The sequence below is a fragment of the Neophocaena asiaeorientalis genome, unplaced genomic scaffold (genome assembly GCF_003031525.2).
Source record: "Neophocaena asiaeorientalis asiaeorientalis breed wild unplaced genomic scaffold, Neophocaena_asiaeorientalis_V1.1 scaffold190, whole genome shotgun sequence".
In the NCBI taxonomy this organism is placed as follows: Eukaryota; Metazoa; Chordata; class Mammalia; order Artiodactyla; family Phocoenidae; genus Neophocaena; species Neophocaena asiaeorientalis.
Window position 1 is genome coordinate 6,803,924 of NW_020175017.1, and position 27,225 is coordinate 6,831,148.

General features: G+C 37.9%; 1 protein-coding gene and 1 pseudogene across 1 annotated transcript; one reads left to right on the forward strand and one right to left on the reverse strand.

Annotated features, from left to right (window-relative positions):
- Nucleotides 1-4,537: 4,537 nt before the first annotated feature.
- LOC112411158 (uncharacterized) lies at nt 4,538-18,217 on the forward strand. The gene is given in 6 exon segments (XM_024762077.1): nt 4,538-4,574; nt 4,858-4,953; nt 5,120-5,207; nt 16,533-16,549; nt 18,091-18,126; nt 18,129-18,217. Coding segments are annotated over 6 exon segments (363 nt in total).
- A 7,336-nt stretch (nt 18,218-25,553) lies between these two features.
- Nucleotides 25,554-26,838, reverse strand: LOC112411159 (ferritin light chain pseudogene; annotated as a pseudogene).
- Nucleotides 26,839-27,225: the final 387 nt, after the last annotated feature.

Consider the following 27,225-nt stretch of genomic DNA (forward strand, 5'->3'; position numbering starts at 1 on the left):
CCCCCTGCATCCTATATTTTATTTTATTTTATAATTTTATTTGTGTGTGTGTGTGTGTGTGTGTGTGTGAGTGAGACAGATGCTTTGTTGTCTTCTCACATTAAAGGTAGAGCTCCCTCTGGGCCACTGAGGTGCTTCAAAACAGATTCATAAGACGGCTTGTTAAGAATGTTTAACTTGAATCAGAAATATATACAGCTCGACAATAACTTATAAGTTTTTCTCCCTTATAAAAGTTAATTTGTGAATGTCTAGCAGGTACCTTTTTTAGAGGCAAAAATAGCTCTGAAACTGGTGCTATTAATAAGAGAATTGTCTTCCAAACGAGTAGATGATCCGGTCTCCTATATTTATAAAGTACAACTCGCTGACGGCAGTAATTTACTCTTCAGACTGCAGTCATCTCTTGCAGAAGGGAGACGTGCTTTAGAAGAAAACAAATACAGCCCGCTTTTGACCATTTTTGGGTTTTGTTTGTTTGTTTTGTTTTAATCTCTATGTTTTCTCCTATCGCGTCACACAAGATGTTTTTTTCTCTCTCCGCTCCCAAAAGAAGCTTTCTGCTGAATATTTTCTTTGTTGAGCACTCATTGTATATTTCTGTAGAAAGAAAAAAATAATAGTTTCAAAGAACTATCTTCTCTTCAGAACCAAACTTTTTTCTTTGTACTCTTCGTGTCACAGATTTGATCTACTTCATTGCAGGAGGGTGTCTCTTAGCTGGGTTCTCTCTAGGAAATTTACTCTTTCTATTGCTTTACGGAGACAAATAGCTTTGATGGCAAATACTTTAGAATGCTCATCTTCCAAGTACAGAAAAGACTATGTTAGGATGTAAACTTTTTTTCTGACTATAGAGCCTATTAAATGCATAGTAATATTTGTAACATTTAAAAAATCTGATCCATTTGCCTGTCAGGATTGGAGCAGTTGCTATAAATGTTCACTGCTCCATGAAAAGCAGTTTCAATAAAAAACAGCCTGAAATGGGCTGTGTTGCAGTTAGTTTGGTTTATAGGAATTAGAGTAAAATGCTCTAAAATTCATATTAAAATAACTCTGTGTATCTCTAACATCACTATTTTTTAAAGCAAACAATTTAAATAGAAAAGTCATTTGATAAAAATAATTGGTTTGCGTAAAATGGGACTCACATTCTTCTGCCAGATAATGATTCAGCAGCTACTCTAACTTCACTGGTACTTCATTAGGTGCAATTCTCATTCATCTTGAAGTCTTAAGAAAAAAGCCACGTTCTTTATTTTTAAAAATTATTTTTAAAGAAGTAAACAAATGCAGGAGAATGGAATAAAATCTCTTTACTTGCTGTTATTCAATTCTTTAAACATTTTCCTAGGGGACAAGAATGTCATATGTTTAGTTTCAGGACAAAGACACCTTTTTAAACGAAGAGCTTAAAGAAAATCTGTAAAGAAGTTCATTTAATAGAAAGTAGGCTAACTAAGCTTTTGGTTATAAAAATTATCTACGTTACAGATTAGAAAATAACTAACATCTAATGAACTTTAGAACTAATATAAAGTTAATCTTTAATAAAGAACATTCTTAAAAAAAATAAAAGCAATTACAAGCAACTTCTGGAGTTCATTTTGGGTAACATGTCCAGGGGGCACATTTACTGTTTTTCTATGGTTTTCTATGGTAGAGCTGATTTAATTTGGGAGTTAAGGAAACCTATGTAACTTCAGAATGTTTTCAGGTAGTCGTTTTATGCTGGACTGGTTTTATGAAGGACTAGTTTTATGCAATTAACAAAAACAAAAACCTTAGAGTCATATAACATTAATTAACTCATTTATCAATTATAGATTATTATTACTGCTATTATTATTTTGCTTGAAAAATGACCAAGCTATACAAGCCAGGAATTTCACGTTCCTAGCAATGGTTTAAAGTTCTTTTGATAGGTTAGCAGTTAATGAAAAGCCCATTACATATGCTTCATTAATATTCCTATTTATATTTTGAGACTCAAATGAATATAAAAATTTAAGATCATTAAATGATTTTAGCTGCATGTTGTGTTAAGGCAAAAAAAATCTATTGTAAACTGATTGAGTTCATTTAAGAGAATGTTTACACTTATGTTGCTTTTTAATGGAAAGTTGCTAAATGTAAAAACATTTGTTAAAATGTTTTATTCGTTAATGAAAACAATTCCATAGATATTAATAAATCTTCCCTTTCTTGACTTTCTATCAATTTTTAATTTATTTTAAAATAAAAATATTTATCTTCAAAGGAATGAGTAAATATATTTAGAGTTCAAATTCACTTTAATGAAAGAGAGTTTAAAATCTCCAACAGGATAGTGAACTGTTTACTTGGCTTCAGTTTGTCTGTCGTGTACATGATTTGACAGAACTAACTAGTGAAAACTAACCAAAACCAGAGATCAACTGAGAGGATAGTCAAGAAGGAAAAAGGAAGACTTGCAGGAAATGATATTTTCCCATCAGTGGATAGGCATGCATACATTAAAGGCATAAAAGGCAGCAGGGGGAGAAACAAAAGCTGTAAACCGAGGATTCTGCAAGTCTGAATTAACCAAATGGAAAAAAAAATGAAATCATTCTGCTTAAACTTGTTCACTAATAAAAGGAGAATCGCTTTTGTTAAATATGCTTAGTGTGATTATCAAGCAAAATTTTTTTCTCCCAGACATCTATGAATAAAACATGTGTTTGAGCATTAGGTAAACAAACAATAAATGGATGAGTTCAGTTGCAACATAATAACATTTTATTTAGAAAACATATATAATCATATTTGTATTGGCAATCCAAATTTAATGACTTCTTTCAGTTAAATTAAAGTGCCTCACAAATAGCATCTTATGCATAAGGATTGCTTATTCTTTGCCCATTTTTCTCTATTTTTCCAAAGAAACAGATTTTTAAGGTCTCTGCTGAACCATACATAAACTAGATGAAGCACGATTTCTCAGAAAAAAAATTTCCTTTGGATCATCTTAATTTTAGGTTACAGATGTTGTAAAAATAAATTTTAAAATACATTTCTAGGGCTGAGAGAGAAAATGTTCTCAAGTCTAGTGTGGTTTGGGCTGATTTGAACAAGGCTCTGTGTATAGCTGAACCACAGTCTTTGGCTTATTAGCCATTTCATTAACACAACATCTTCTGTAAGCTATGAATGAGAAGAAACCATTTACAATAAGGAAAGCAAACAACAGAATGAATTTCCTGTGTTGGTGTTTTATAAGACTGTTAAACAGAAAATGGAGGGAAGAACTCTCTTTAGACGATATCACTTAATTAAGTAAAGCATCCTAATCAGAGTCCCCTCCAATTGTAATGACTGTAGGGTGTCAAGTACATTTCTCTCTATATTAGAGTATCTAACTGCAATGATTTATTGATATTTATTTTAGAAGTACAACACAAAAGCAATAAAACAGGAAAAGCAGGGAGAAGGGCACATGCTATTTCTTACTGCAGGTACAATCAGAGCACTTCAACAAAATTCCTGATTTTCTCGTGGAAGGTTTTCCTTTCGAAAATAAGAGCACATTTTTAGATGAGAATATTCCTTTCCCGCATTTGGCTCTTTCAAATATTCGCTGTGACGTTTCTTTGTCCATTGGGTGAATCATTGATTAACTTTCTTCACTGCAAGAATCACCACAAATGAGTGGATGAGCACCTGCTGTTTTCTACAGTAACATTACTGGATTGCATTTTACATTGATTTTAGTCTTAAAATACAGCTTCTCTGTATGGGAGAGAGATTTGAGACAGGAGAGTCAATACACTGTATAGTCAGACAGACATTGGCTGCCCTCCAAGCTGCACACAGCATAAACCTGTTTATCTGCCACATTTCACAAATCTCAAAAACATATGAATAATCAGGCAAGCAACTGGATAAGTGATTCACACTAGGGAATCTAACCAATATTCTGATGAGAGGGTTCTATGATGCTAAGACTTTGGGGCAAATAGACTTGTATTATAGAAACTGCACATAATAAACGTGATTAGTGGTTCAAAGGAGAAAACACTGTATACCAAAACGAATTTGGAGAGGTAGTCCCAACTCTGTGGACTTTGGTTAGATATTTATGTGGAAGTTATCTGGCTAACTGAGCTCAAAAATATACTTTTACCCATATCATTTCAAAAATTGGGGCAATGTGCATTTGGACTTAATATTAGTTGACAAGATAATTCATTTCTAGGTTCCTGGATCTAAGTATTGGAGGCCAGTGCCTTAAAACCACAAAATACAACAACATATATTTAAAATTACCAAACATGCTTAGAACCTATTTACTTTGTGGAAGCAAACATTTCTTAAACAGTTACACTCATTTTTGTAATTGAGGATTAATTGCTTGGTAATAAGTGAATTAGGCAAATAAAGGTACGATTATTCATACATTTACTGCTTTCTTTATTTTTCTCTTAATTTCTGTTATTTCTTCCTCAATTGCTGATCTTTTGACCTCTCTTTTCCTTATCTCAACGGTTATTGTGCTTTAGCATTCAGTCGTAAAATGGAAGTTCTCGAAAGTTTTGGGGCTAACCTCAAAAGTATGCTTTGGTTCTGAAGATCTCTTAAGATTGTTTACGAATTTCAGGCTTGGATTACTTCCATAAACAAGACCCGGTTATAATTACAGCAAGATGAATTATCTATTTGCTTGGTATGTTTGTCTATTAGCTTCTAGTATAGACCTACAGTCTTAGTACCAAGAGAATGTAGGTTTCTCTACATTTGCAAACACAAAATAGTATTCCAGAGAGAAGAGGAATCATAGAAGGCATTAAAATTAATGTTGTACACCCCACAACTTTTTTTTTTTCTGTGTTGCAGAGAGAAAGGCATTGCTAAAACTTTTGACACTGGAAAACTTGGTTAGATTAGTAACCAAAGATATCATCGTTTTAGCAACAGGAAATCTTGGAAAAGGTAGGTGACTCTGAAATTAATGTTCCAAATGAAATTTTGCTACTTTCAAACTTCTTGATTAAAGCCTTGCCTCAAGGGAACCTATTCTTGGGTCTACTGCCAATTGTATTGCCGATTTTTTTTTCTTGCTTTGACATTTTCTCTTTTTCTTGCTTCTTGTCTCAAGTTTTCTTTCTTCAGGATCAGACACAGTAACTGACTGAGTGGCTCTGCTGATCAGGATTCGAAAACCTAAAATCAGAATCTACCACTTAGTTTAAGTCTGCCCTGAGCAATGTATTCTTTAGCAACAGGACACTTGGGTAATATGGGAGCATCCTTTCTTCTTCACTTCTCCCTGATCTTGTAAAATGTGATAAAATTTTTTTCATAATTTTTAAAGTCTACTTCACGGGAAATCTTGCTGCAAATACAATATAAAAACTAAAATGCATTCCTTGAAAGATGTGTGCAGGTAAGTGTCAAGTGTAAGTTTGGGGGTGGTCGAGAGTGATATTAAAATTATCGATAACCTCATCAACAGTCTGAAGGCTCAACACACGGATTTTTGTAATCACAGGAAATGTTATTAACCTCTCTGCATGAGGTGGGTTTTGAGTGTACGTCCATAAAGTTGCAGTAGGGTTTGTGATCCACACGATCAACCATAGCTCTTCCCTCAGCCATAACGAACTCTTCTGGAGGATCTTTAAAGTTGCGGTTATTCACTATAACCAAAATGTCAAAAATAATCACTAAACCCCATATAATCTATATACCATAGAAACCTAAGAAATAATAGATTGGCTGTGACTGAACTTTTTAATTATAAAAGCAATACAAACAGGATATAAAGTTAAAAAAAACTTCTTTTCTTTTCCGCTAGCCCCCTCAACCCCATATATATATATATATAAATTTTTTTTGGCCAAGCTGGCATCTTGTGGGATCTTGGTTCCGCGACCAGGGATTGAACCCGGCCCCAGGAGTGAAAGCACTGATTCCTAACCACTGGACCACTAGGGAACTCCCACTCATATATTTTATTTTATTTTATTTTAAAAATTATTATTATTATTTTTTTGCGGTACGCGGGCCTCTCACTGCTGTGGCCCCTCCCTTTGCGGAGCACAGGCTCCGGACGCGCAGGCTCAGCGGCCACGGCTCACGGGCCCAGCCGCTCCACGGCATGTGGGATCTTCCCGGACCGGGGCACGAACCCGTGTTCCCTGCACCGGCAGGTGGAATCGCAACCACTGCGCCACCAGGGAAGCCCTATCTGCTCAGATTCTTATCCAGGTGTGTGGTTAACCTTTTTTTCCCAACTTGGGCCAGGCTTCTAAGGAAGTGCTGTTCTCAGTCACTCGTGGCTGATCTTCATCAGGTAGGAGTCCTCCAGGCTTCCTCTCCATTTTACTATTCAGCTTCTCTGTGTTCAGAAAACCCAGAACATTTACATGACATGTCCCAGTCACCGGATTTGAAGAGACATCCTCATCCTTGAAACTTCTGCTCCTTATTCAATATTTTCATTTGGCCTGGTATCTTATGAGTCCCATTTTTAACCTTAAATAGAAACTTGGAAGTGCCTCTTAATTTCCACCCTAGATTTCAGCCTTTTAAGTTGAGGGTTACTTTAATCTTCTCAAGGTTATAGTCACACAAGGAAGTTTAGTTTGTATTCAGCATTAACATGCTAGGTGCTATGTAGGGGCTGTGGATGCAAAGATGAATGAAACAGAGTTCATGCCTTCCAGAAGCTCATAAAATAGTGAAGAGACAGCACAAACTAAAGTACAGGCTACTCTTTGATAAGTGTTAAGACTGAGGTATTTAATAAAAGTTCTATGAAGTCCCACTTCTGGAAATGTATCCTACAGATATATCTGTATATGTACAAAAGGACACGTAGACCAATTGTTCACTGCAGTGTTGTTTGTGATGTTAAGGAACATTTTGAGTGTCTGTCGACAAGGACACTTTACGTGGTTTTAATAAACGCTCTCTATGTATTGATAGGAAGTGATCTCCAGGATATATTTCTCTATGAAAGAAGCAAGCTGCAGAACATGTATAGCATATGTTGCCTTTTGTATATGAAATATAGGAAAATGAGATAGGAAACATAGGAAAATTAATGTTTGCTTGTATATGCATAAAAACGTTGTAAGACCCCAAAAGAAACAAATGCAAGTGCTCACCTCTAGGAAGCATCAGGGATTAGTGGGGTGGATGGGAAAAGGGGGTGAAGCACAGCTTCTCAATGCATGCCTTTTTATGTCATTTTAGTTTTTAAACAATGTGAATGTATTGTCTATTCAAAAATTCTATTAAGTAAATTTACACTGTAAGATAAAACTCCCCCCTCTCAAAGCTCTGTATTCTCTGAGGTATTTAGGAGTGCTTAGCTGCATTGATTTGGGATAAAGATCATTACATGGGACTGAACAAGGAGACTGAACAAGAGAAAGAAGCCTTTTTAGAGACCACTGAGTTTTTCATACCATATTCTTAGCCCCACTATCTTACTGAAATTATTTTCAGCAGAGCTAGGAGGAAGGTTCTCGGCAAAGTTCTCAGAGGTGAAATTTCTTATAAACAGGACCTATGTAAGACATGGAGTAGATTTCATTCTTTAAACGTCCTATAGGCCAGGCGGTTCAGAGTGGCCACCTCAGGTTTCCCGTGATGGCTTTGTAGGAAAGGCATGATTTGCCCATATCTTGAGTTGACCTGCTTAAGTCATGAAATTGAGCAATGTGGAAATGTTCTTCTTTAACTTTTAAATAAAGGCCTTATGCAGAAATGCTACTTTTCTTTGACAAGGATGTGTTCCCTAAATTTCCCAGAACACCACGTTAAGGTGATTTGGGGAAAAAATAATCGGATAGAATTAGATCTTGAGAATTCTTTGGTCACTTCCATGAACTGAGATTATGAGGTTATGAAAAAAGGAGGTAGAGAATAAATAGCTTGTGAGAAAAAAAATGTTGATGATAATTTCATAATAATAAAAGACAGTGTTAGGAGATTGTTGAAGAGTGATATAAGCATCACACAAACCACACAGGGACAGAAAAGACTGCTGGTGGGTGAGGGGGATTTTACTTCCTTGTACGTTTCTGCACTGAATCTCCTCACTATTACTACTACTACAGCTGCTACTACAGCTGCTACTACAGCTGCTACAGCTGCTGTGCTCCTACCTTTTCAGCTCATGTTAGCCATTTTTGTCCATAAGACTAGACCCAGGTGATAAGCCCTGGTTACCCAGGGAGCTAGTGGCAAGGCTGGAAACATGGAGGCGGGTGAGCATGAAGGTAGGTGACTCAGCACCTTCCATTCACCGGTTTATTTAATCGCTCCCCCGCCCCCTGCCCCGACCCATATCATTTAGTCTCTCAGCTGGTCTCAAATCAGTCCTGTGGTAAAGGATCTGAATAATCCTGGTGACTTGGGAACAAGGCTTCCAGATATGATAAGGTGACCATAATAACGTATTCAGCCTAAACCTAGCATCAGGTTCTTTTTCAAAGTACTAGTGACTCACCATTTTTATGCGATTCCCACACAAATGTGAACACGTGAAGCAGCTATTGCCAGCAATCAGGGCTACTTGTTACATAGCATCAGTAAGAGGGACTCAGGTGAGAAACAACTTTGATTATAGGTATTTAGCCCAAATGTACATCAGTTGTAACTCTGTACATGTATTTCTTTTAACAGCTAATTGAAATACTTTATCAGTGAAAGTCTTGACACGACAGTTATACAAACACACGTGCAAGAACATGGGGAAATTAAATAAGACTTACAATATACACTTTAACAAAACGATGCTTAATTTGCACTCCCTTTGTAATTTTCACTAAATATTGTGGTGAGTATTTCTTACTTGAAACCCTAAGTATACGGGCATTTATTACACACAATACGAAAATACTTCAGGAGGTTTGTGATTAACGCCATGCTATTCAGGCACAGTTTGCAGAGACTTCCAATCAAAGACAAAGGGCCCAAGAGGACGATGAAACACACAAAATAGTTGTATATATACAACCACGGACTTAATTCAGATGTCTCATATCACCTCAGCTCTAGCTCTTGGCTTATCAGGAATGTCTCCAAACAAGCATTCTCTGCACCTGGCCCAAGGCTGCCCTAGGGATCAGCGCCTGGGTAGCGTGGCTAGATAAATACAAGATGCCCAGTTACATTTAATTTCAGGTAAACAATGAATAATTTTTAGTATAAATATGTCCCAAACATTGCATGCAACATACTTAGGCAGACATATGCTGTAGTTCTGATGTGCTTACTCTCTGAGGCAAGATGCCTCACAGGTTTGAAACCCCCAAATGCAGAACTTCAATCTAGCACCATAGTCTTGGTTCTCTTATTGTGTACTGCCCTCACCCTCTATTGCCTAACCTTGCATCTTCCTTATAGAACACTTTGTTCATACTGCATATTTTCAAAGAATTTTTTAAACATTAGTGATTGGAGAGAGACATCGTTGCCTTCCCACCAACTGTAATACAGAGAAAACACTAAAACCTACTTTCTTTTCTCTCTCTCTCTGCCAATTTTGATTTTTCAAAGGCAAGTCCTTAAGGTTTAGTGCTAGATTTAAAAGGGTGGGCAGATATGGAGTAAGATAGGAGGGTTCCTTTCAGACTAAGTTTGTACACCTGGGTTGGTTTCTAGGGGTTGTGGTAAAGGTAGCTACTCAAAGGCTTAATTTTAAAATTTCTAGGTCAAGCCAAATTCCACCACTATTAAAATCCAGCAACTAAGGAGATGAACAGCAGTGTGGTAGAATAAAGAACAACAGATGTAGAGCTGTCAGATTTGAGATTGAGGCCTGGCTCTGTACCTGAACCAGCTGTGAGATCCTAAGCAAGTCCTTCAGCCTCCATGAACCTCAGTTTCCTTCTCAATAAAAATGGGGATAGTGGAGAGATGAAATGACCATAATCATTGTTCCCAAGTCACCAGGATTTTACAGATTCTTTACCACAGGACTGATCTGAGACCAACTGAGAGATTAAATGATATGGGTCGGGGCAGGGGGCAGGGGAGCAATTAAATAAACCGATGAATGGAAGGAGAGATGGTGAACTATGGAGAGAGATACTGTGTATAGCAATGATTTGTAAACTTCAAGTCCAGTCTAGATGTTTGTAGTGATGATGATGATGAAGATGACGGCCAAGACATAAAGAGACATTACAGGAAGTCATTTATTAAAGAGACCCTAAAAATGTTAATACCTACTCGGTTCACAGGATTTATATGCACAAGCGTATTGTTCTTATATGGTTTGGGAAAGAAAAAAAAAAAACAAACCCAACTCCATGTGCTTTTAGAAGAAAGCTTACTAAAATCTTTTGTGTCTAAAAATGGGATTTTAAAAAATTGAAGTATAGTTGATTTAAAATATATGTTAGTTTCAGATGTATAGCACAGATGTATAGCACAGCGATTCAGTATTTTAAAATTATACTCCATTAAAAGTTATTACAAGATAATAGGTGTAATCCCCTGTGCTATACAATATATCCTTGTTGCTTATCTATTTTATACATACTAGTGTGTATATCTTAATCCCATACCTCTAATTTGTCCCTCCCCCTTCCCTCTCCTCTTTGGTAAACATTAGCTTGTTTCCTATATCTGTGTGTCTGTTTCTGTTTTGCATATACATTCATTTGTATTATTTTTTAGATTCCACATATATGTGATATCAAACAGTATTTGTGTTTCTCTATCTAACTTATTTCACAAAGCATAATATTCTCTAGGTCCATCCATGTTGTTGCAAATGGCAGAATTTCATTTTTTTTTTAACGGCAGAGTAATAGTCTATTGCAAGTACATATACCACGTCTTCTTTATCCATTCATCTGTTGATGAGAATTTGGGTTGCTTCTATATCTTGGCTATTGTAAATAGTGCTACTATGAATATTGGGGTGCATGTATCTTTTCAAATTAGAGTTTTCATTTTTTCCAGATATATACCCAGGAGTAGAATTGCTGGATCATATGGTAGCTCTTTTTTGTTTTTTGAGGAGCCTCCATACTGTTTTCCGTAGTAGCTGCACCAATTTATATCCCCACCAACAGTGTAGGAGGGTTCCCTTTTCTTCACATCCTCTCTAACATTTGTTATCTGTAGATTTTTTGATGATAGCCATTCTTACAGGTGTTAGGTGATATTTTTGTTCTGATCTGCATTTCTCTAATAATTAGCAATGTTGAGCATCTTTTCATGTGCCTATTGGCCATCTGTGTGTCTTCTTGAAAAATGAAAAATGTTTCAAGAAAAATGAAAAATGTTTCAAAAAATGAAAAAACCTGAAAAATGTTTATTCATGTCTTCTGCCCATTTTTAAATTTTTTTTTTTAACACTGAGTTCTATGAGCCGTATATGTATTTTTTATATTAACCCCTTGTTAGTCGTATCATTTACAAATGTTTTCTCCCATTCTGTAGGCGGTCTTTTTGTTCTGTCAATGATTCCCTTTGCTGTGCAAAAGCTTTTAGGTTTAATTAGGTCCCATTTGTTTATTTTTGCTTTTCTGTCCCTTGACTGAGGAGACACAGCCAAAAAAATATTGCTACAATTTATGTCAAAGAGTGTTCCACTTATGTTCTCTTCTAGGAGCTTTATGGTTTCAGGTCTTACATTTAGGTATTTAATCCATTTTTAGTTTATTTTTGTATATGGTGACAAGTGGGATTTTTAGAGTATAATTTATTTATGTGGCATCACATTGAAAAATGAATAATAGAGCGACAGTCTAAGAAACATTTTGTTTAAAGCCTTCTATTTTGTGTCAATACTCATTCAACAACCAACCTATTTATTTTGTACAAGCCTCAGACGCATTATTGTTGTTGTTATTTTTATTACTATTTAACGTTACAGGTTGGAGTCTTTGATGCACAGAGGAATCTTTCATGAGGTGTTGAGTGTATCCATCTGCTGAGAGATAAAGCAGGGAGAGCAAAAGAACAGATGGGACCAGAGGTCCCCTGGTTCCCTTTTAGCACTTCCATCCTATGCTCAAGAAGGGTGAACATTTCAGGAGGACTGAGCCATCAGGGCACTGGGTACCAACTCTGATTGAAGAATATTTATCCTTGCTTAATTTTACTTCATTTTTAACTACATGACCAATATATATGTGTTACAGAAAACTAGAGACTATGGATAAGCAAAAAGGAGACAATCATCCCTAATTCTATGCTCCAGTGTACAGTAGATGTGACTGTACCTGCAAGATGCAGTGGTACTCAACAGAGCAAAAAGCATAAAAGTGGCATCTTCCACAAGAATTATTTAACCAAGCACATGTGAGACACAACCCAAGACCCGTGCATGTATGTGTGTGTGTGTGTGAGTGTATATGTGTGTATGAGGGAAAACTCTAGAGAAGGCTCCATCTCAGCCATCTTACCTAACTTCTTCTTCCCTAAAACCAGTCCTAAAACTTGTTACTAAAGTGATAAAATGATGGTCCTTTGCTAGCATTTGACTAAACTACTCCTGTACTCAAAAGCTTCCTCTAGTTTTCTGTGATTCTTGGATTGGGCTTAGGCCTCTCTGTCTCCCACTGCAGAATTTCTGGGCTAATGGTACTATTTATCTTGTAGGGTTGTTGGAGAATTAGACAATGTAATACTTGGAAAGGGTTTAGAACAACACTGGGCACATGGTAAGCCCTCCTCAGTATCAACTCTAGCATGATTGCTGTCTAAATTCACCTCCCAAACAGGCCCCATTTTCTGCTTGGTGCTCTGTGAGAGACTTAGGCTTAAATTGTGACTCACCATGTACCAGCTATATGTTCTTGGACAAATTAATTAACTTCTTGGTAATGTGAATTAGCCCCACACATCTGGAGTACGTATTGTGCCAGACATTGTGTCAGGTGCTGCAGACCCATGGAGAACAGCTCAAACGTGGATACTGCCTGCCAAGCACTCAGTGCCTGGGGAGTGGGGACAGGCAGCTAAATAAATAATAATACAGAACTGTAAGGAAAGCACATTTGTCCACCTTGAGTTGGATCAATAGTTAATAGATGAATCCAACAAATCAGTAAAGTAGAGAATTATAAAAAATATTATCTACATGCATTAAATGTTCTATTTCAACTTAAGCAGATTAGAGGTTGCCAGGGGACAGGAGAGGGGGATCAGGGAGTGATTACTGAAAGGGTACAGGGTTTTTCTGGGGTGATGAGAAAGTTTTGAAACGAGAGAGAGGTGGTGGTTGTACAACATTGTGAATGCACTAAGTGTCACTGACACTTTAAAATGGTTAATTGTACGTTTTGTGAATCTCACCTCAATTTTTAAAAAGCACATAAATGTACCTGATTTTTGCCAACCTTTTGAAATAGGGCTAAGGACTCTTCTTTAGGTATCTGTCCAATAACTGAAGTCCCAGGTCATCTTCCTGGCATAAACTACTCCCATAACGTATATATTTTGATTTCCAGTTTTAGTTTCTTTAAATTGGGACAAGAACTTAAATACCTGACAACAATTGTTAATCAACTATACTCCAATATAAAATAAAAAAAGAACTTAAATACCTGAAAACCTATCTGAGAGTCTGTTTAGATTTATGATTTTTCTCATTTACAGCTTTTACATGCACATATAAAGTGACAGCAGTTTTTAGCATCTCACATTTGTGTCTTTCTACATTATTTTTCATAGAAAAACAACTTTTCTTCTGTACTCATATTTTATGAATTTACATAATATTTTGTTGAATAATATAACAACAAATAAAACAGGTATAAGTTTGGAACAAACACATCTGGCTCTTGTTAGGCATACAATTCAATTCAACTAGTGGCAGCGGAATTAGATGGGTGTACTAGAGAGTAGTTTACCATGTTTGATCAGTGGTGAGGCCAGGGCTATAGTCACTATGTTTTACAGGGGAAATGATGTGTATCTAGTGAGTTGGTTACGTGGAGGTCAGTTCTGAGAGCATTTACAATACATGGATGCCCGTAAGAAGGATGTTAACCTGAACTTGGGGAAGTGTTTATAAGCTGAGATCTAAAGGTTTGGAATGATCTAACCAGAAAGCTAGGAGATGGTGTTTCAAGCACTGCAAACACCCAGAGAGAAAAGAGAGCACCTACAGTAGAGAAAGAGCAGGAAGTATGGCTGGGCTGTGGTGTGCAGAAGGGGACGTGTTGAAAATGAAGCTTGAAGAGGATCTTGCAAGCCACATTAAGGAGTTTAGACCTTATTTTAGGGACAGTAGAAATCCATGGAAAAGTCTTAAGGAGGACTGACATAACTAGACTTGCATATTAGAAAGATTCCTTGGACTGCATTCCAAAGGATAGATTAGAGATGGTGGTGAGGCAGCAGAGGGATGGGGATACAGGTGAGCGATGGTAGCATCTCAACTGAATGTAGTGCTATAGGGGGGAAGGGAGAGTGCTTTGGGGGTGAGGGAGAGAGGAAAGACCTGGTTCAGATGTTTCTGGCTTTGGTGGTGGTGCCGCTTACCAACATAGAGCACATGAAACTAGAGTAGTTTGGGGGGAAGATGAGTACATCTTTGAACATATTGAATTTGAGGTTCAAAGAAGCTGTGGGATGTCCATTGAGTGGCAAGACATGTGACTCTAAAGCTGGATCAGCACAGAGTAGGTGTTAAAAAATTTAGTTTCCCTTTACCTAGTATCTGTTTCCTCACTGCTTGCCTTCAAGCCATTCCTCTGCTGTCACCTCCTCTCCTCTCAGTCTCCTACTTTTTTTTTTTTGGCTGCGCCAGGTGGCTTGTGGGATCTTAGTTCCCCAACCAGAGATTGAAGCCAGGTCCCGGCAGTGATAGTGCCATGTCCTAACTACTGGACTGCCAGGGAATTCTCTACTTTTTCTTTTCTTTTCTTTTCTTTTTTTAGCATTTTGGTGTATTTCTCTCCAATATTTCTATGCTTTAGAAAAACACAGTTGAAAACATACTGTATGTACTCTTTTCACTTGCTATTTTAATGTGAGCATTTTTCTATTATTACTAACTATGATTTTTGATGACTGCTAGATATTCCCATCTTACAGATGTACCAAGCTTCACTTGGCCATTTTTCTATAGTTAGCATCTAGGTGCTCGTGTGTTTACAAACAAATCTTTGTTCATATTGCTGACTATTTCTCTACACTAGGCTTCTAGAAGTGGGATTACAACAGCGAACATTTTAAGGGGAATAGAAAGCTAGTTTCATATTAAGGATTGGAAGTGATACTGCTGTTTTCTCACGGGACTATCTTTTTAGTACTTGAAAAGGACTATCTTTTCAAGTCCTGTTGATATTATCACCAGAAAAAGGGGGCTTTATGAATCTCATTCATCTTTTATATTTTGTTAGTAGCATCATCTTCTTTCATCTTAAAAATATTAATCATCTATTTGTCTATAGTGTTACACACTGTTCAGAGGGGATTGTATAGATTTGATCCCTACATTCTAAAAGTTTACAGTCTAAGCGAGAAATACCCATGCAGGCAGGCGTTCTTAAGATTCACCAGAATCAGACAGAAACTGTTAAAACTACATCGTGGAGGGACCTCCAAGTGTGCCTAGGGCCATCACATTTAAAGGATCAGGACCAAAAGACGTTGATTACATAGACTTAGGGGGAAGAGATCAGTGGGGACTGGCTGGGACACCCAGCGCTCACCTGGACCACATGTGTAGCCTGCCATTCCCTCTAAAAGTCTCTGTTGTAACCTACTTCTCTCTTCCAGTGCATAACACCAAGTGGCTGCTGTCAGAAATGTACTGTAACCACCACCTGCTTGACCTTTAACTTCCTCTCCCCTTTCTCTCTTGACCTACCTTTCCCATGTCACCTTTCTGTCTCCCAGCCTCAGGTCCCAGACTACTCCTGCCCTTTATTAGCAGGGGTGACGGGTGGCACTGGTTTGAAGAGCTTACCGGTTCTCCTGTCAGCCTGGCGTTGTGTTTGGAAAGCACAGGCCCCGACCGTGGCTGTCAGCCCTCCCAGACACCATCTGCTGCCTGTCTGTCATCATCAGCTTCAGGTACTGTGCTCATGGGTCTGGGCCTCCTCTTACCCCCCTCTGCTGCAGGTGTCCTCTGAGTGCCGCCCTCCCTGACACGAGAGAGAGCCCATACTAGATTCTAGGAACAAATCCTCCCTTGTCTGCCTCATTCCCACCGAAGATAAAAATAACACTAATAGCAACAAAAAACATTTAGTGAGTGCTTATTATTATTCCTTTAATTGTGTTGGTCCGTCCATTCCTGGCCATGACAAGAGACATGCTATAAGTTACTCCTGAAGAGATCTGGTGACACATGTGGACAAAATCCCTACCTGTCCGCTGCTTCTGTACCAAGTCCAGGAATGGTGCCTGCCTGCTAGTCACAACGAAGGAGGTTGTCAGAAGCCAAGGTGTTGTTAGGAAGAAGATTCACTAAAAGAAAGGCACTGACTTCATTCTTGGGTACATGCTCTTCCTGTGAAGCAACTGATCCCTTTACCTAGTTTTCTTGTTCTTCCTGAGTCTAATCTGTTTTTATTGTGTTTCAGCTACGAGCATAGTAGAAGTAAATTAGAAAGAACTTTAAAAAGCTTTCCTGGGCTTCCGTGGTGGCGCAGTGGTTGAGAGTCCGCCTGCAGATGCAGGGTATACGGGTTCGTGCCCCGGTCTGGGAAGATCCCACATGCCGCGGAGCGGCTGGGCCCGTGAGCCATGGCCGCTGAGCCTGCGCATCCGGAGCCTGTGCTCCGCAACGGGAGAGGCCACAACAGTGAGAGGCCCGTGTACCGCAAAAAAAAAAAAAAAAAAAAAAAAAAGCTTTCCTCCCCCCACCCCATGTTGGCTTCATGCTAATATGAACTTATGGTCTGAAAATAAGTTTTTTGATTATCTGGGTATGCAGTCATCCTTACCACTGACTAACTAAGAGGTAATTATCACCAAATATTCATCCGCTGAGGGGGAGTTACAAGTTATGGCAGGTGTTTGGTGAATAATAGTAATGCAATTTATTTTACTGTTTGCTCTAAGAATGATCAGCTAGTAAAACACAAATTATAGCAACAAGGATATATTGTACAGCACAGGGAATTATAGCTATTATCTTGTAATAACTTTTAATAGAGTATAATCTATAAAAATACTGAATCACTATGCAGTACATCTGAAACTAATATTGTAAATGAAGTATATTTCAGTAAAAAGAAAAAAGAAATTAGACATCAAAAAAACCCACAAATTATGGATTGGTACTTAAAATTATTTTGTTTGTAAGTCCTCTGTCCATCCATATTAGATCCAAACTTTTTTCAACTTTATTTTACTAATTATGTTTCCTGTGCATGAATTACATAATCATGAATATACTGTGCTACGCTGACTACCATGCATGTACTCTCTCAGTGCTTGAAGTAACCCCGTGAGGCTGATATTAATATTATTCCCATTTTATTGATGAGGAAACTGAGGCTCAGAAATTGAACTCCAGAACATTCTGCTCTCAGCCACTGTACTGTGATGGCATGTTTCATTTTAATATATTTTATTATTTCATGGATTCAAGTTTATCATGACCTAAAACTTATCTCCTGGACATACCAACTATTTTTAGGAAAAGTCTTACTAGGCACACCTGGTATATAAAGTAGATATTTTAAAAAATTCAACATTACAAGGAACTTTCCTAAAACTCTTTTGTGCTGTGTAATTACCATATATCTCATAGATATAATATTAGATTCATGAATACAAAAGTTTCTCTTTTGTGTTAAAGTAATGATGAATTGTAAACTATTTAGAAGGGTGAACAATTATGGCTGGTATGAGCCCCAAATCCTTGGGAATTTGTCTGCAATTAGAATGCTCAAGTAAACATTAGTTAGACCGTTCTAAATCTTGGATTCTGTCTTTAACTTTGCTGCAAAATTAAAACATATCATCTTGTGTCCTAATTTCTGATCAGGCATAGGGAAATATTAGGAAGTGGAGAGATGTTGAAATGCCACACCTAAAGTCCTGTTTGGTTCAGTGTTCGGAGGAGCTGAGATGGGATTATGAACCTACTACTGTGTCTTCTAATGAGAGCTCTTTCTATTCCGCATTTATCAGATGTTAATTATTCATACTGCATGACTGAGGATTTTGGAATCAGAGATTCACCTGCAATATTTGGAATACCAGTGGAGGTCTACATCAGTACAGAATTTATACAGCAGCTGGTGCTAGTCGAAGCTAACGATGGAATTTCAGTTTAATAAAAAGACCCCCAACTGAGCACACCATCTTGAAAAAAGTATACTTATCAAACAGCTTTCAATCAGTTCAAGAGAGACACCTAAATTGGGAAGGGGAATATTTGAGAGTAGTTTGTCATTGTGCCAATTCCAGATCAATAACTTCACGTCTGTGCTTTGGTAGACATTGCTTTTGCTTTATGTTAAGGAACCATATCTACATCCTCTCCATTTGGATAAGGGGATCTTTGTTTCATTTGACAATGTTAATTCTTTTAATTCTCCTCTGTATCTTCATAATAAACATGAGACAAATTTAGACTTGTGATTATAATGGTCAATATTATTTTTTATTTTAAAACAAATTTTATATTTTTGTAACAGGAAAGCAGTGCGTATGAGGTTTTTGTATTTTCAAAAATTGTTTCATTGAACTAAAAATTATATGAGTTAAATTATGGTGGTTTAAGTAAAGGAAGAATATGCTGAGCAATGATGATCTGGAGTCATATAAAATTATCCTGGAGAAAACCATACAGAGGAATCTACTAACAAACAAAAAAATGGGTTTACTTTTAGAAGGAAGGATCTGGAACACTAAAGAGGAATGTGACTTGGTCATCAAGTCTTAGTTTCCTTATTTGTTAAAAGGAGATGTTCGTTCAAACTGGTGACTTTCAAACTATTTGTAATGTCTGGTCTTAATGGTATCTAAGGGTCATTATGGACCAGCAGGGCAGGTGGAGAGGGCAGAGAGGGTCGTCGAACAGCAGCCCAAACGTGAAGGTGGAGGCAAAGCTGCAGGGGAGGGCTCTGCAGTTCCCTCTCTCACTTCAGCCTGGACAGAGCATTTTTTTCCCTTCCTTCCTTCCTTTCTCTCTCTCTCTTTCTTTCTCTCTCTCTCTCTCTTCCTTCATTCCAAAATTTATGTCTATTTACATAGATATAAATTAACACATAGCAATACTGAGTTTCTGTAGACAATTTCTTTTTGAAAGATAGGGTCTCACTGCTAAAATGTAGTTTGAAAATCACCAAACTAGACAATTCTAAGTGCTCTTCCTTCTATGAATTCCTTCCTTCTAGTATTTCTTTGATTACTGTTAGGATTTTAAGATCCAGAAACAAAATAGCAAGGGAGGCTGAAGATTTTTTAGGACACACAACAAATATCTATCTTGTATGAATTGTAGTTCTGCTAAGATGCAAAGCTGTGGATGAAATGGCATCTTGCAGACCCCGACAGAGATTGGGTCTATGGTGAATAGGTCTAATATTTTCTTTTTTTTTTCAGAGCAACTATGCAGGACACAGCCAAGCTCACTTAGGCACTTAATCTACTAGGTGATGTTTGGACAGAATGACAGAGTTATGGCCTAATTTTAAAAATCAAAGTCTCTTGCATTTAGAGGATCATACACTATAAAAGTCGGGGGGATACCTTGAGATCACTTTCCTCATTTTATGTGTTCACTCAACAATTAACTCAGTAAATTTTTATGAAATGTGTCAGCTACTATGCTGGGTGTTGGGGTAATATATATTGTCCTATCTGTATAGAGATTGTTTTAGTGGAGGACACAGTCAATTAAACAAATAATCAAACATGTAAGAATATAACTACAAATTTTTAGAAGTGCTATTAAGTACAAGAATATGCTTTTCCGAGGTCATATATTAGAGAATACATGGGAACACCAGGCTGTAGGGAGAGAAAGTGGCCTCAGGTCACTAAGCTGTGCTTGAGGAGCTGACACTAGTCTCAGTCATGTGTTCTCTCCATCTCACCACTTGGGCTGTGGAAGTTTAGGCCAATAATAAGGGCTAAGTGATGGAAATCAGAAATCTATGAGTTTCTTTTCTGGCATCTCCACTACTTTGAAATGTTAGGCAACCTTGAGAGACACCTAAAAATCTGCACTTAAGAATGGAAGCTTCAAATTTTTGAAAATAGTTTTTTAACAATTAAAAAAAATAACTGTTTTAAGGTATCTCTGTTTCCAATATGGTTGACAAGAGGCTGAAAATGGTCTGCAGAGGTAACAAAGTCTGCAATTAAAGAAAAGCAGTCACTTAGTAGCTACAGCAAGACTCCTGTATTATTACTAAAATTTCTAGGCTGCAACCAGGTTCAGCAGCTTCCTTGAGTCTCCTTTTGCAAACTTCCTCCCTCCTCATCTCTTTTCCTTCTACCCCTACCTGTAGCACAATACTTGTTACCAAACTAGCTTCTATCTTTGCATATTTTTAATCTATGTTCATATAATCCTGTGTAAGCATATATAGGTACACAATAATATATATAAATTCCCATGAATGGGTTTTGGGGGCCATGTTTTTTGAAAAATAGATCATATTATATACCCCTTTCACTGGGAAATGCCTCAGGAAGATGTGTCCAAGTTAACTGGTATAGTTCTACTTCTTCTACTACTTCTATAGTATCGATGGGTATTTATAGTGAATGAAAATTTGATTATTTCTTGAGCAGTAGGGCAGAGTGAACTCTGGGTACAAAGAAGATATAACACTACAATGAAAGGAAAAGTGAGGTACAGATGCCTAAACCATTTGGTATCTTTTTGATAGAACTGATTAGTGGAGGAAGAGACATTTCTCTTCCTGAAGAAAAAGATAAAAATAGACCTTCAATACCTCAGCAGCAATCTTCATCATCAAATCAGTTCCAGACCACATGGGATGATTAATTCTTTCAGCCCCCTCAGAGGGTGAGAATTTCAGAAATACCATTAGTCAGAAATTAACTTAGGAAAAACATTTGTAAAATCTCTTGTCATCTCAGAAGAATCTTAATACAACAAACTACTGAATTGTCAGTAAAACATACAAACTGAACCTCCCAGTCTTGTTCACTTAGGAAGGGGGGTCTAACACAGAAGATGGGTTGGATAGAAAGGTCTAGAATCTAGATTGTTCAGTGTATAATTGCTATGCAATTGCTTGAGCATTATCATATCCCTTAAAACTCCTCTTATGTTAATCACATTCATCATTTTGGTTCCATTTTCATTAAAAGAGAAAACATCTTCATACTAGTACTACCTTAGAATCTGCTGACTGACCCAGCTTTCAAAGGCAGTATCTTCTAGTAAAAATATGTCTCTTGTTACATGTACAACCAATAAAGCAAAACTAGCTTGTACAATTTAATGTCACCTTACTGCAGACTTCCACAACACCTATCACTATTTATTAATGTCTTAATTTAATTCAAAGCATTAGAAACCAAGGTGAGTACCAGATATTGCCCTAGTATCCAATACTGTGTCTTCTGAATTATCTGGGACTGACAGTGGGTTTGGGAGGGGGAGGTATCCTTGGATTTCTAATGAGACACCTCTTTTCTGTTTGCTGATTTTTTAAAGGTCATGAAGAGCTGGTTGAGAAAGAAGAGAACATGGAATATCTAGTTTTAGATCATCCCAAACTTATCTCATCAATAAAATGTCACTTCAGGTCTGCTTATTTGTTGGACGGGAAAGAGGTGGAACTTTAAAAAGGCCTGGAGTAACTTCGTGGATTGAAGAGAGACCTTCTCAAATCAGAGATGAGGACTTTTTCACTTGTATTTTTTCAAACACAAACTTAAAAAAATAATAAATTAACTTTTCATTTCAACACCTTGAAACCTTAGAAAATTGCATTATCACTGATAAATTATTAAAATAACTTTTTTCTTTTTCAGACATAATAAAGACCATTTCCATAGACCTGTTGTATAGCTTCAAATGGAATAAATAGATAAGTGAGCTGCTTTCTATTTTCATTCTTGTTACAGGGGAGGAATTTTTTTGGATTCCGGATGTTAGCAGTTTCCTTTAAAAATTACTCTGGAAACCCTCTATAAATGAAAGAAATATGTATAGGATGCAAATTCAGTGTGCTGTCCTCATTTACCCAGTGGAATTCAGAATAAGCCCCAGCTTGTGAACATATTAAAGCAGATTGAAATGGATATTAGTGGGATTTGTAAGGAGAAGCACTCCAGTCAGTCAAACATGCTATGCACGAGAACTTTGATAATGTTGTTTTACTGATAATTACCTGCCGGCTGTCACCTCAAAGTGGGATTTCATGCAGGTTCCTGTATTTAAACATTACATTTGGAGCCAAGCCTGCCAAGACACTTATACCAATCTGGCCATGTCCGTTTTATTTCACAATTATCTGTGACTTTCTTCGTGCAAAGCAATGCGGTTAACTCCCTTTTAATTGTATTTGATCTGTGTGGGCAAGAGACCATCAATACCGTGTTTCCACTTCCCTGGCCCAGAGCGGGTTTTGCCTCTCTCCCTCGCAGGCATCGGCAGACACCAGAATTACTGGAAAGCAGCACTTCCTGATGACCAGCATGAATATTCATCGGACCTCAGAAACTGGTCGCTGGGGCAAAGCAAAGACTTTCTACTTACAAACGAAAGGTGTTTTAAATAGGAAAGACCATCTTCCGTGGTCCTCCTGTGTGTCTAGCGTGTTTGGGTCCTCCAGCTCTGCATCAAACTTCCTTTTCTCTGTACCATGCCCCCACTTTTTTCCCCCCATACTGAACTCCTAATTAAATTTAACAGTTTCAAGAGTTTAAACTGTATACCTTTTTAATTGTGTCCTACTTTGTATTGGCTGATGCACAAGTCTGAAAATGGATATTACAGCTTTTTATGATATAATATCACCCTAATTGGTGCTTCATAGGCCGTGGCTGAATTCTTTTCAATTAAGCGTTAACATACAGTAACTGTTCCTCTCTGCAAATGCTGGAAAGCCATTCACAAGAGAGGACTGGTACTGCACAATTCCAAAGTACCTTAATGTGTCAAAAATGTTTTGTGAAGAAAGCTACACTGTAAATGCAATCACCTACATTGGTGTTCCCATTGTTAACTGGGAGTGAAAGTATTGCTAATTGTCCTGCGTTTTAGCTGGGTTTTTAAAGCATTATGTAGTAAGTACACCGGAGGGTCAATTTGTGAAGTGAAATACTTAGCATGCAAAGCGTAATACAAGATGCTGTGTAATACTTGACCTCTCAGCATAGTAAATGTAGCAGTGAAACGCTGTGCATTCAGTATTCACTGAATAGAGCCTTCGCAGTGGAACAAAACCAGAAAATGTTCTCTTCATTCCTTTTTTTTTTTTCACTAAGCGAAAATTATTCTTTATAATGGCCATTGCAGCAATTAGCTGGCATTTGGTAGAATAAATGTGCAGAAATAGCAATTTCTTATTTTAAGTGAGATTTTGTATGGAGCCTGCAAATTACTTGAGGTATATGAATAATTGTGCCTTAGCTTTATGCTACAGAATAGGGTGTGGGTGGGTATAAAGATTTCCTATTTGCAGTTAAATGTTTAGACATTTTATTATTTTAATTTCACTCACAGTCTGCCTGGACTGACCCTGCTTTCCCATTGATCATTTCATGTGCGCCTGGAAGCAGTGTGCAGATGGCGGGAGACTCCCAATTAGTGCATCATGTTTTTTATGAATGTGACATATAAGTGCAATCAGGTCTCCTCTGGAGGCAGTGGCGTTGTTGCGACTTTGAGTTTCTAAATCAATACAATTTAATAATCTGCATGGAATGAATGTTTATCAATGTTCTCTGTGGTCAAATGCAATTGGAAACTTCATTAAATTTTTATCCAAAGTTTTTCACCTTATTGAAATGCATTCTTCCAGGCATTCATGATTCATCCAATTAGCCTTAACTAGGGTATTTTTTTTCTTCTCTCAAAGTGATTCAGTTAATTATGTCCATATATTCATAATTATAAGGTGGATGAGTTGGGTAAAACTGAAATTATGAAGTCTGCAGAGAGATTCTATGAGGTTTAGAATGTAGAATATAAGAAAAGAATGAGTAAATGTCAGAGCAATGAAGTGCTTTGTTTTAACCTCCCTCAGCCCTCCCCATCCCAACTGCTTTCGCATGGAGTTTTATGTATTTATTTTTTCGCTTATTTGTAATCCAACAACGTGAAAAAATTGATTTGCGGTAAGCTCAGAGTGAATAATAATAAAGCAGACACTACAGATGCTAAGAATGCTTGATTAACATGTCGAAAGTTATTTTTTAAAAAAAATGTAAGGTAATATATAGTCGTTTAAAGGCTAACTATTCAAACAGTCAAAGAAGAAATTTCCTTTCACCCACTGACCACCATACAAAGTTCTCTGACCAGAGGTAACTACTTTAGCAGGTCTCTTACATGTTCTCTTCCCACAATTTTAAGTCCTTTCTTCTCATTACCATCCTTCACACATTTTACTGGCATACTCTAATTATACGTATTCTACATAATATCTTGTTGCAAGCATTTTATTTTTTCCTAGGCAACTTTTCTAGCTCAAGAACTTTTTTTAGTCTTTAAAATTATGTTTTAGGATTATTTTTTAGCGAAATGAAAGAACAGTCTATCCTAATTATTTTTTTTACCTAAGACCTAAGCGCATGCAACTTTTTATTCAGACCATCGAGTGACACCCAAAATTCCTCTGCCAAACGCGCTAATGAAGGCAGCTCATTAGCAAATGACACAGCTCATCTGTTAGATCCAGCCTGTGACACTGCAGAGTTGGAAACAGCCCCAATTCGTTACTGTTAGTCTAATCTGGGTAAATGATGTTCGCGCATAGCAAGCAGATAGCAGTCCTCTGTCACTCTGCAAACAAGGCTTGTTTGCTACACTCCCCCACAACAAGCCCCAGGGAGGGTGTTGGGTATTACTGCCTTTGCCCAATGCTCATGCCTAAGAACTTTAACTGCATAGCCACTGCCCAGAAAGAATTGTACATGATTTCTGTCCTATTTTAGCTCCTCACGATTTTTTTTTAACCGATGGAACAAATAGGAAGTCACCATTAGAGTTTTACCATTTGAAATGATTCATAGTAAACCCAAGAATGTGAGTTATAACATTTTTCTAATTATTCCTTCCTGAAATGCTCCTCCTGAGACTTTCCAAAGAAGGAGAATGCGGTAGACTAAGGGTAAGATTTCATTCCTATCTTTGTGTGGTACAGGCAAGTGTTGTATAAATAACTGTATAAGTAAAGATACTGGTATGTTAGAACAGAGAGAGAGAAATGTCAACTGCGTTTTCATATTAACTTATTAAAAATGCTCTGGTCATGGGGATCACCTGGATAATTTTTCTTTTTTTTTCTGCAAAAAGCTTAATTGTTTTCATTTGCTCCAAGACTTGGGAGAGGGCCCCAGGGTGGTTAAAAAACTGCCTGGTGGCTGCAGAGCGGGGCTTCAGGCAGAAGCCCTGACACCAGAGGGGCTCCTCAAAGGCGGCTAGGCTTCACAGGCTCCTAGTCGTGCTTGAGGGTGAGCCTTTCGGAGAGATACTCGCCCAGCCCCGCCTGGGCACCAGCCAGCCTGCAGAGGTTTATCACGTGGTCGCTCATCTTCTTGATGAGTTTCACCTGCTCTTCTAGGAAGCGGCTCTCCAGGAAGTCATAGAGTTGGGGCTCTGCGTGGACAGAACCCAGGGCAGGCAGATCCAAAAGGGGCGGGTTCAGGTTCTTCTCCCTGAGAATGCCGGCTTCCACAGCGTCCTGGGTTTTGCCCCACTCTTCTTGAGGTGGCTTCTGCACCTCCGCAGCCCTGGTTTTGCATTTTCAAGAGACGCTTGGCGCCCTTGCGCTTCTCCTTGGCCAATTCGTGGAAGCAATGGCCCACGCCCTCCAGGGCCACATCGTGGAGGTGGAAATAGATGCCCAGAGAGAGGTAGGTGTGGGAGGCCCCACAGGTGCATCTTAACCGGGTGGTTGACTTTCGCCTCCACATCGGTGGAATAATTCTGATGATCTGGGAGCTTATGGTTGATCAGTAATAAGGAGCTAAACTCAAAAAACAGTGTTGTCTGGTCCTGGTGGCCTAGGATAGCTGATGGCTGATTCCGAAGGTTGCAACTGGAAAAAACGTTGGAGGGTGGTCAGAGTCTGGAGCAAGGGGCGCACCTAGGTCTGTTTTGTCCAAACACTGTTAAAGCAAGAGCCAGATCTGGGGGACCGTTGAGCGCACTGCTGGATAATTCTTTTCATAAGCTATTTCCTGTCATTGTGATCAACTAACAAATCTTCACCACATCCTGAGAGGTAAACAGGGGTCTTTATAGTTAATTTAAAAAAGAAAGAAAAAAAAAGGATGGCACAAATAGTGAAAATCTGTTGTATGTTGAACTGTTAGTCTCTGCATCATTGGAGGTTTTATATCATTGCCATAAAAATCTAATGACAATATTTTCACCTGGAATATTTACCAAGAAATAACCTTTCTCTTTCAAAAACTGAGTAGAATACCTATGTAGGGGATGCTTCCTGTTTTAATTGTCTACATTAAGAAAGAAACTTTCTTTTCCTGTTTCCCAAGGAAACTCCCAAGTAAACTCCTAGTTTCCTTGAGAAACTTCAACAAAGAGGGCCTCATTGTAGTTCACTCAAACTAGATGACTCCCCGTTTTCCATATCTGTTCTCCTACATCCCGCTTTTACTGGGGGTGGGCCTTCTCTTTGGGGATCTCCTCACTCCCGAATCTGGTTGTCCAATTGCTTTTCCTCGTTCAAGGCCTAGGTCGAATGCTCTCTCCTCCATGAAGCTTTCTCTGCTGTCCTACTGAGAAGGAATCTCTCCCTCTTCTGAACTATGAAAGCAATTTGTCTTTCTACCTCTCGGTTGTTTATATACATTTCATCACCCCTGCTTAACTGTAGGCATCTTGGGAGTAGGATCCAGTCTGAACCAATTCTAGTGCCTTACGCATTGTGAGTATTCAATAAATATCTCGAGTGAATAACTTTTACCAAGAGGATTCTGGTCATTGATCCATCATTATGATGGCAAAGAGTTCCAAACATAGAGTCCAAAACCTTTCAGGTACACACACAGAACGTCCATTGTGCTTCTGTAGTGCCTCATTCCTTGAGAAATGACCAGATTCCAACAGTCCCCCTCCTCCTATGGCAAAAAAGTTGTGTGCAG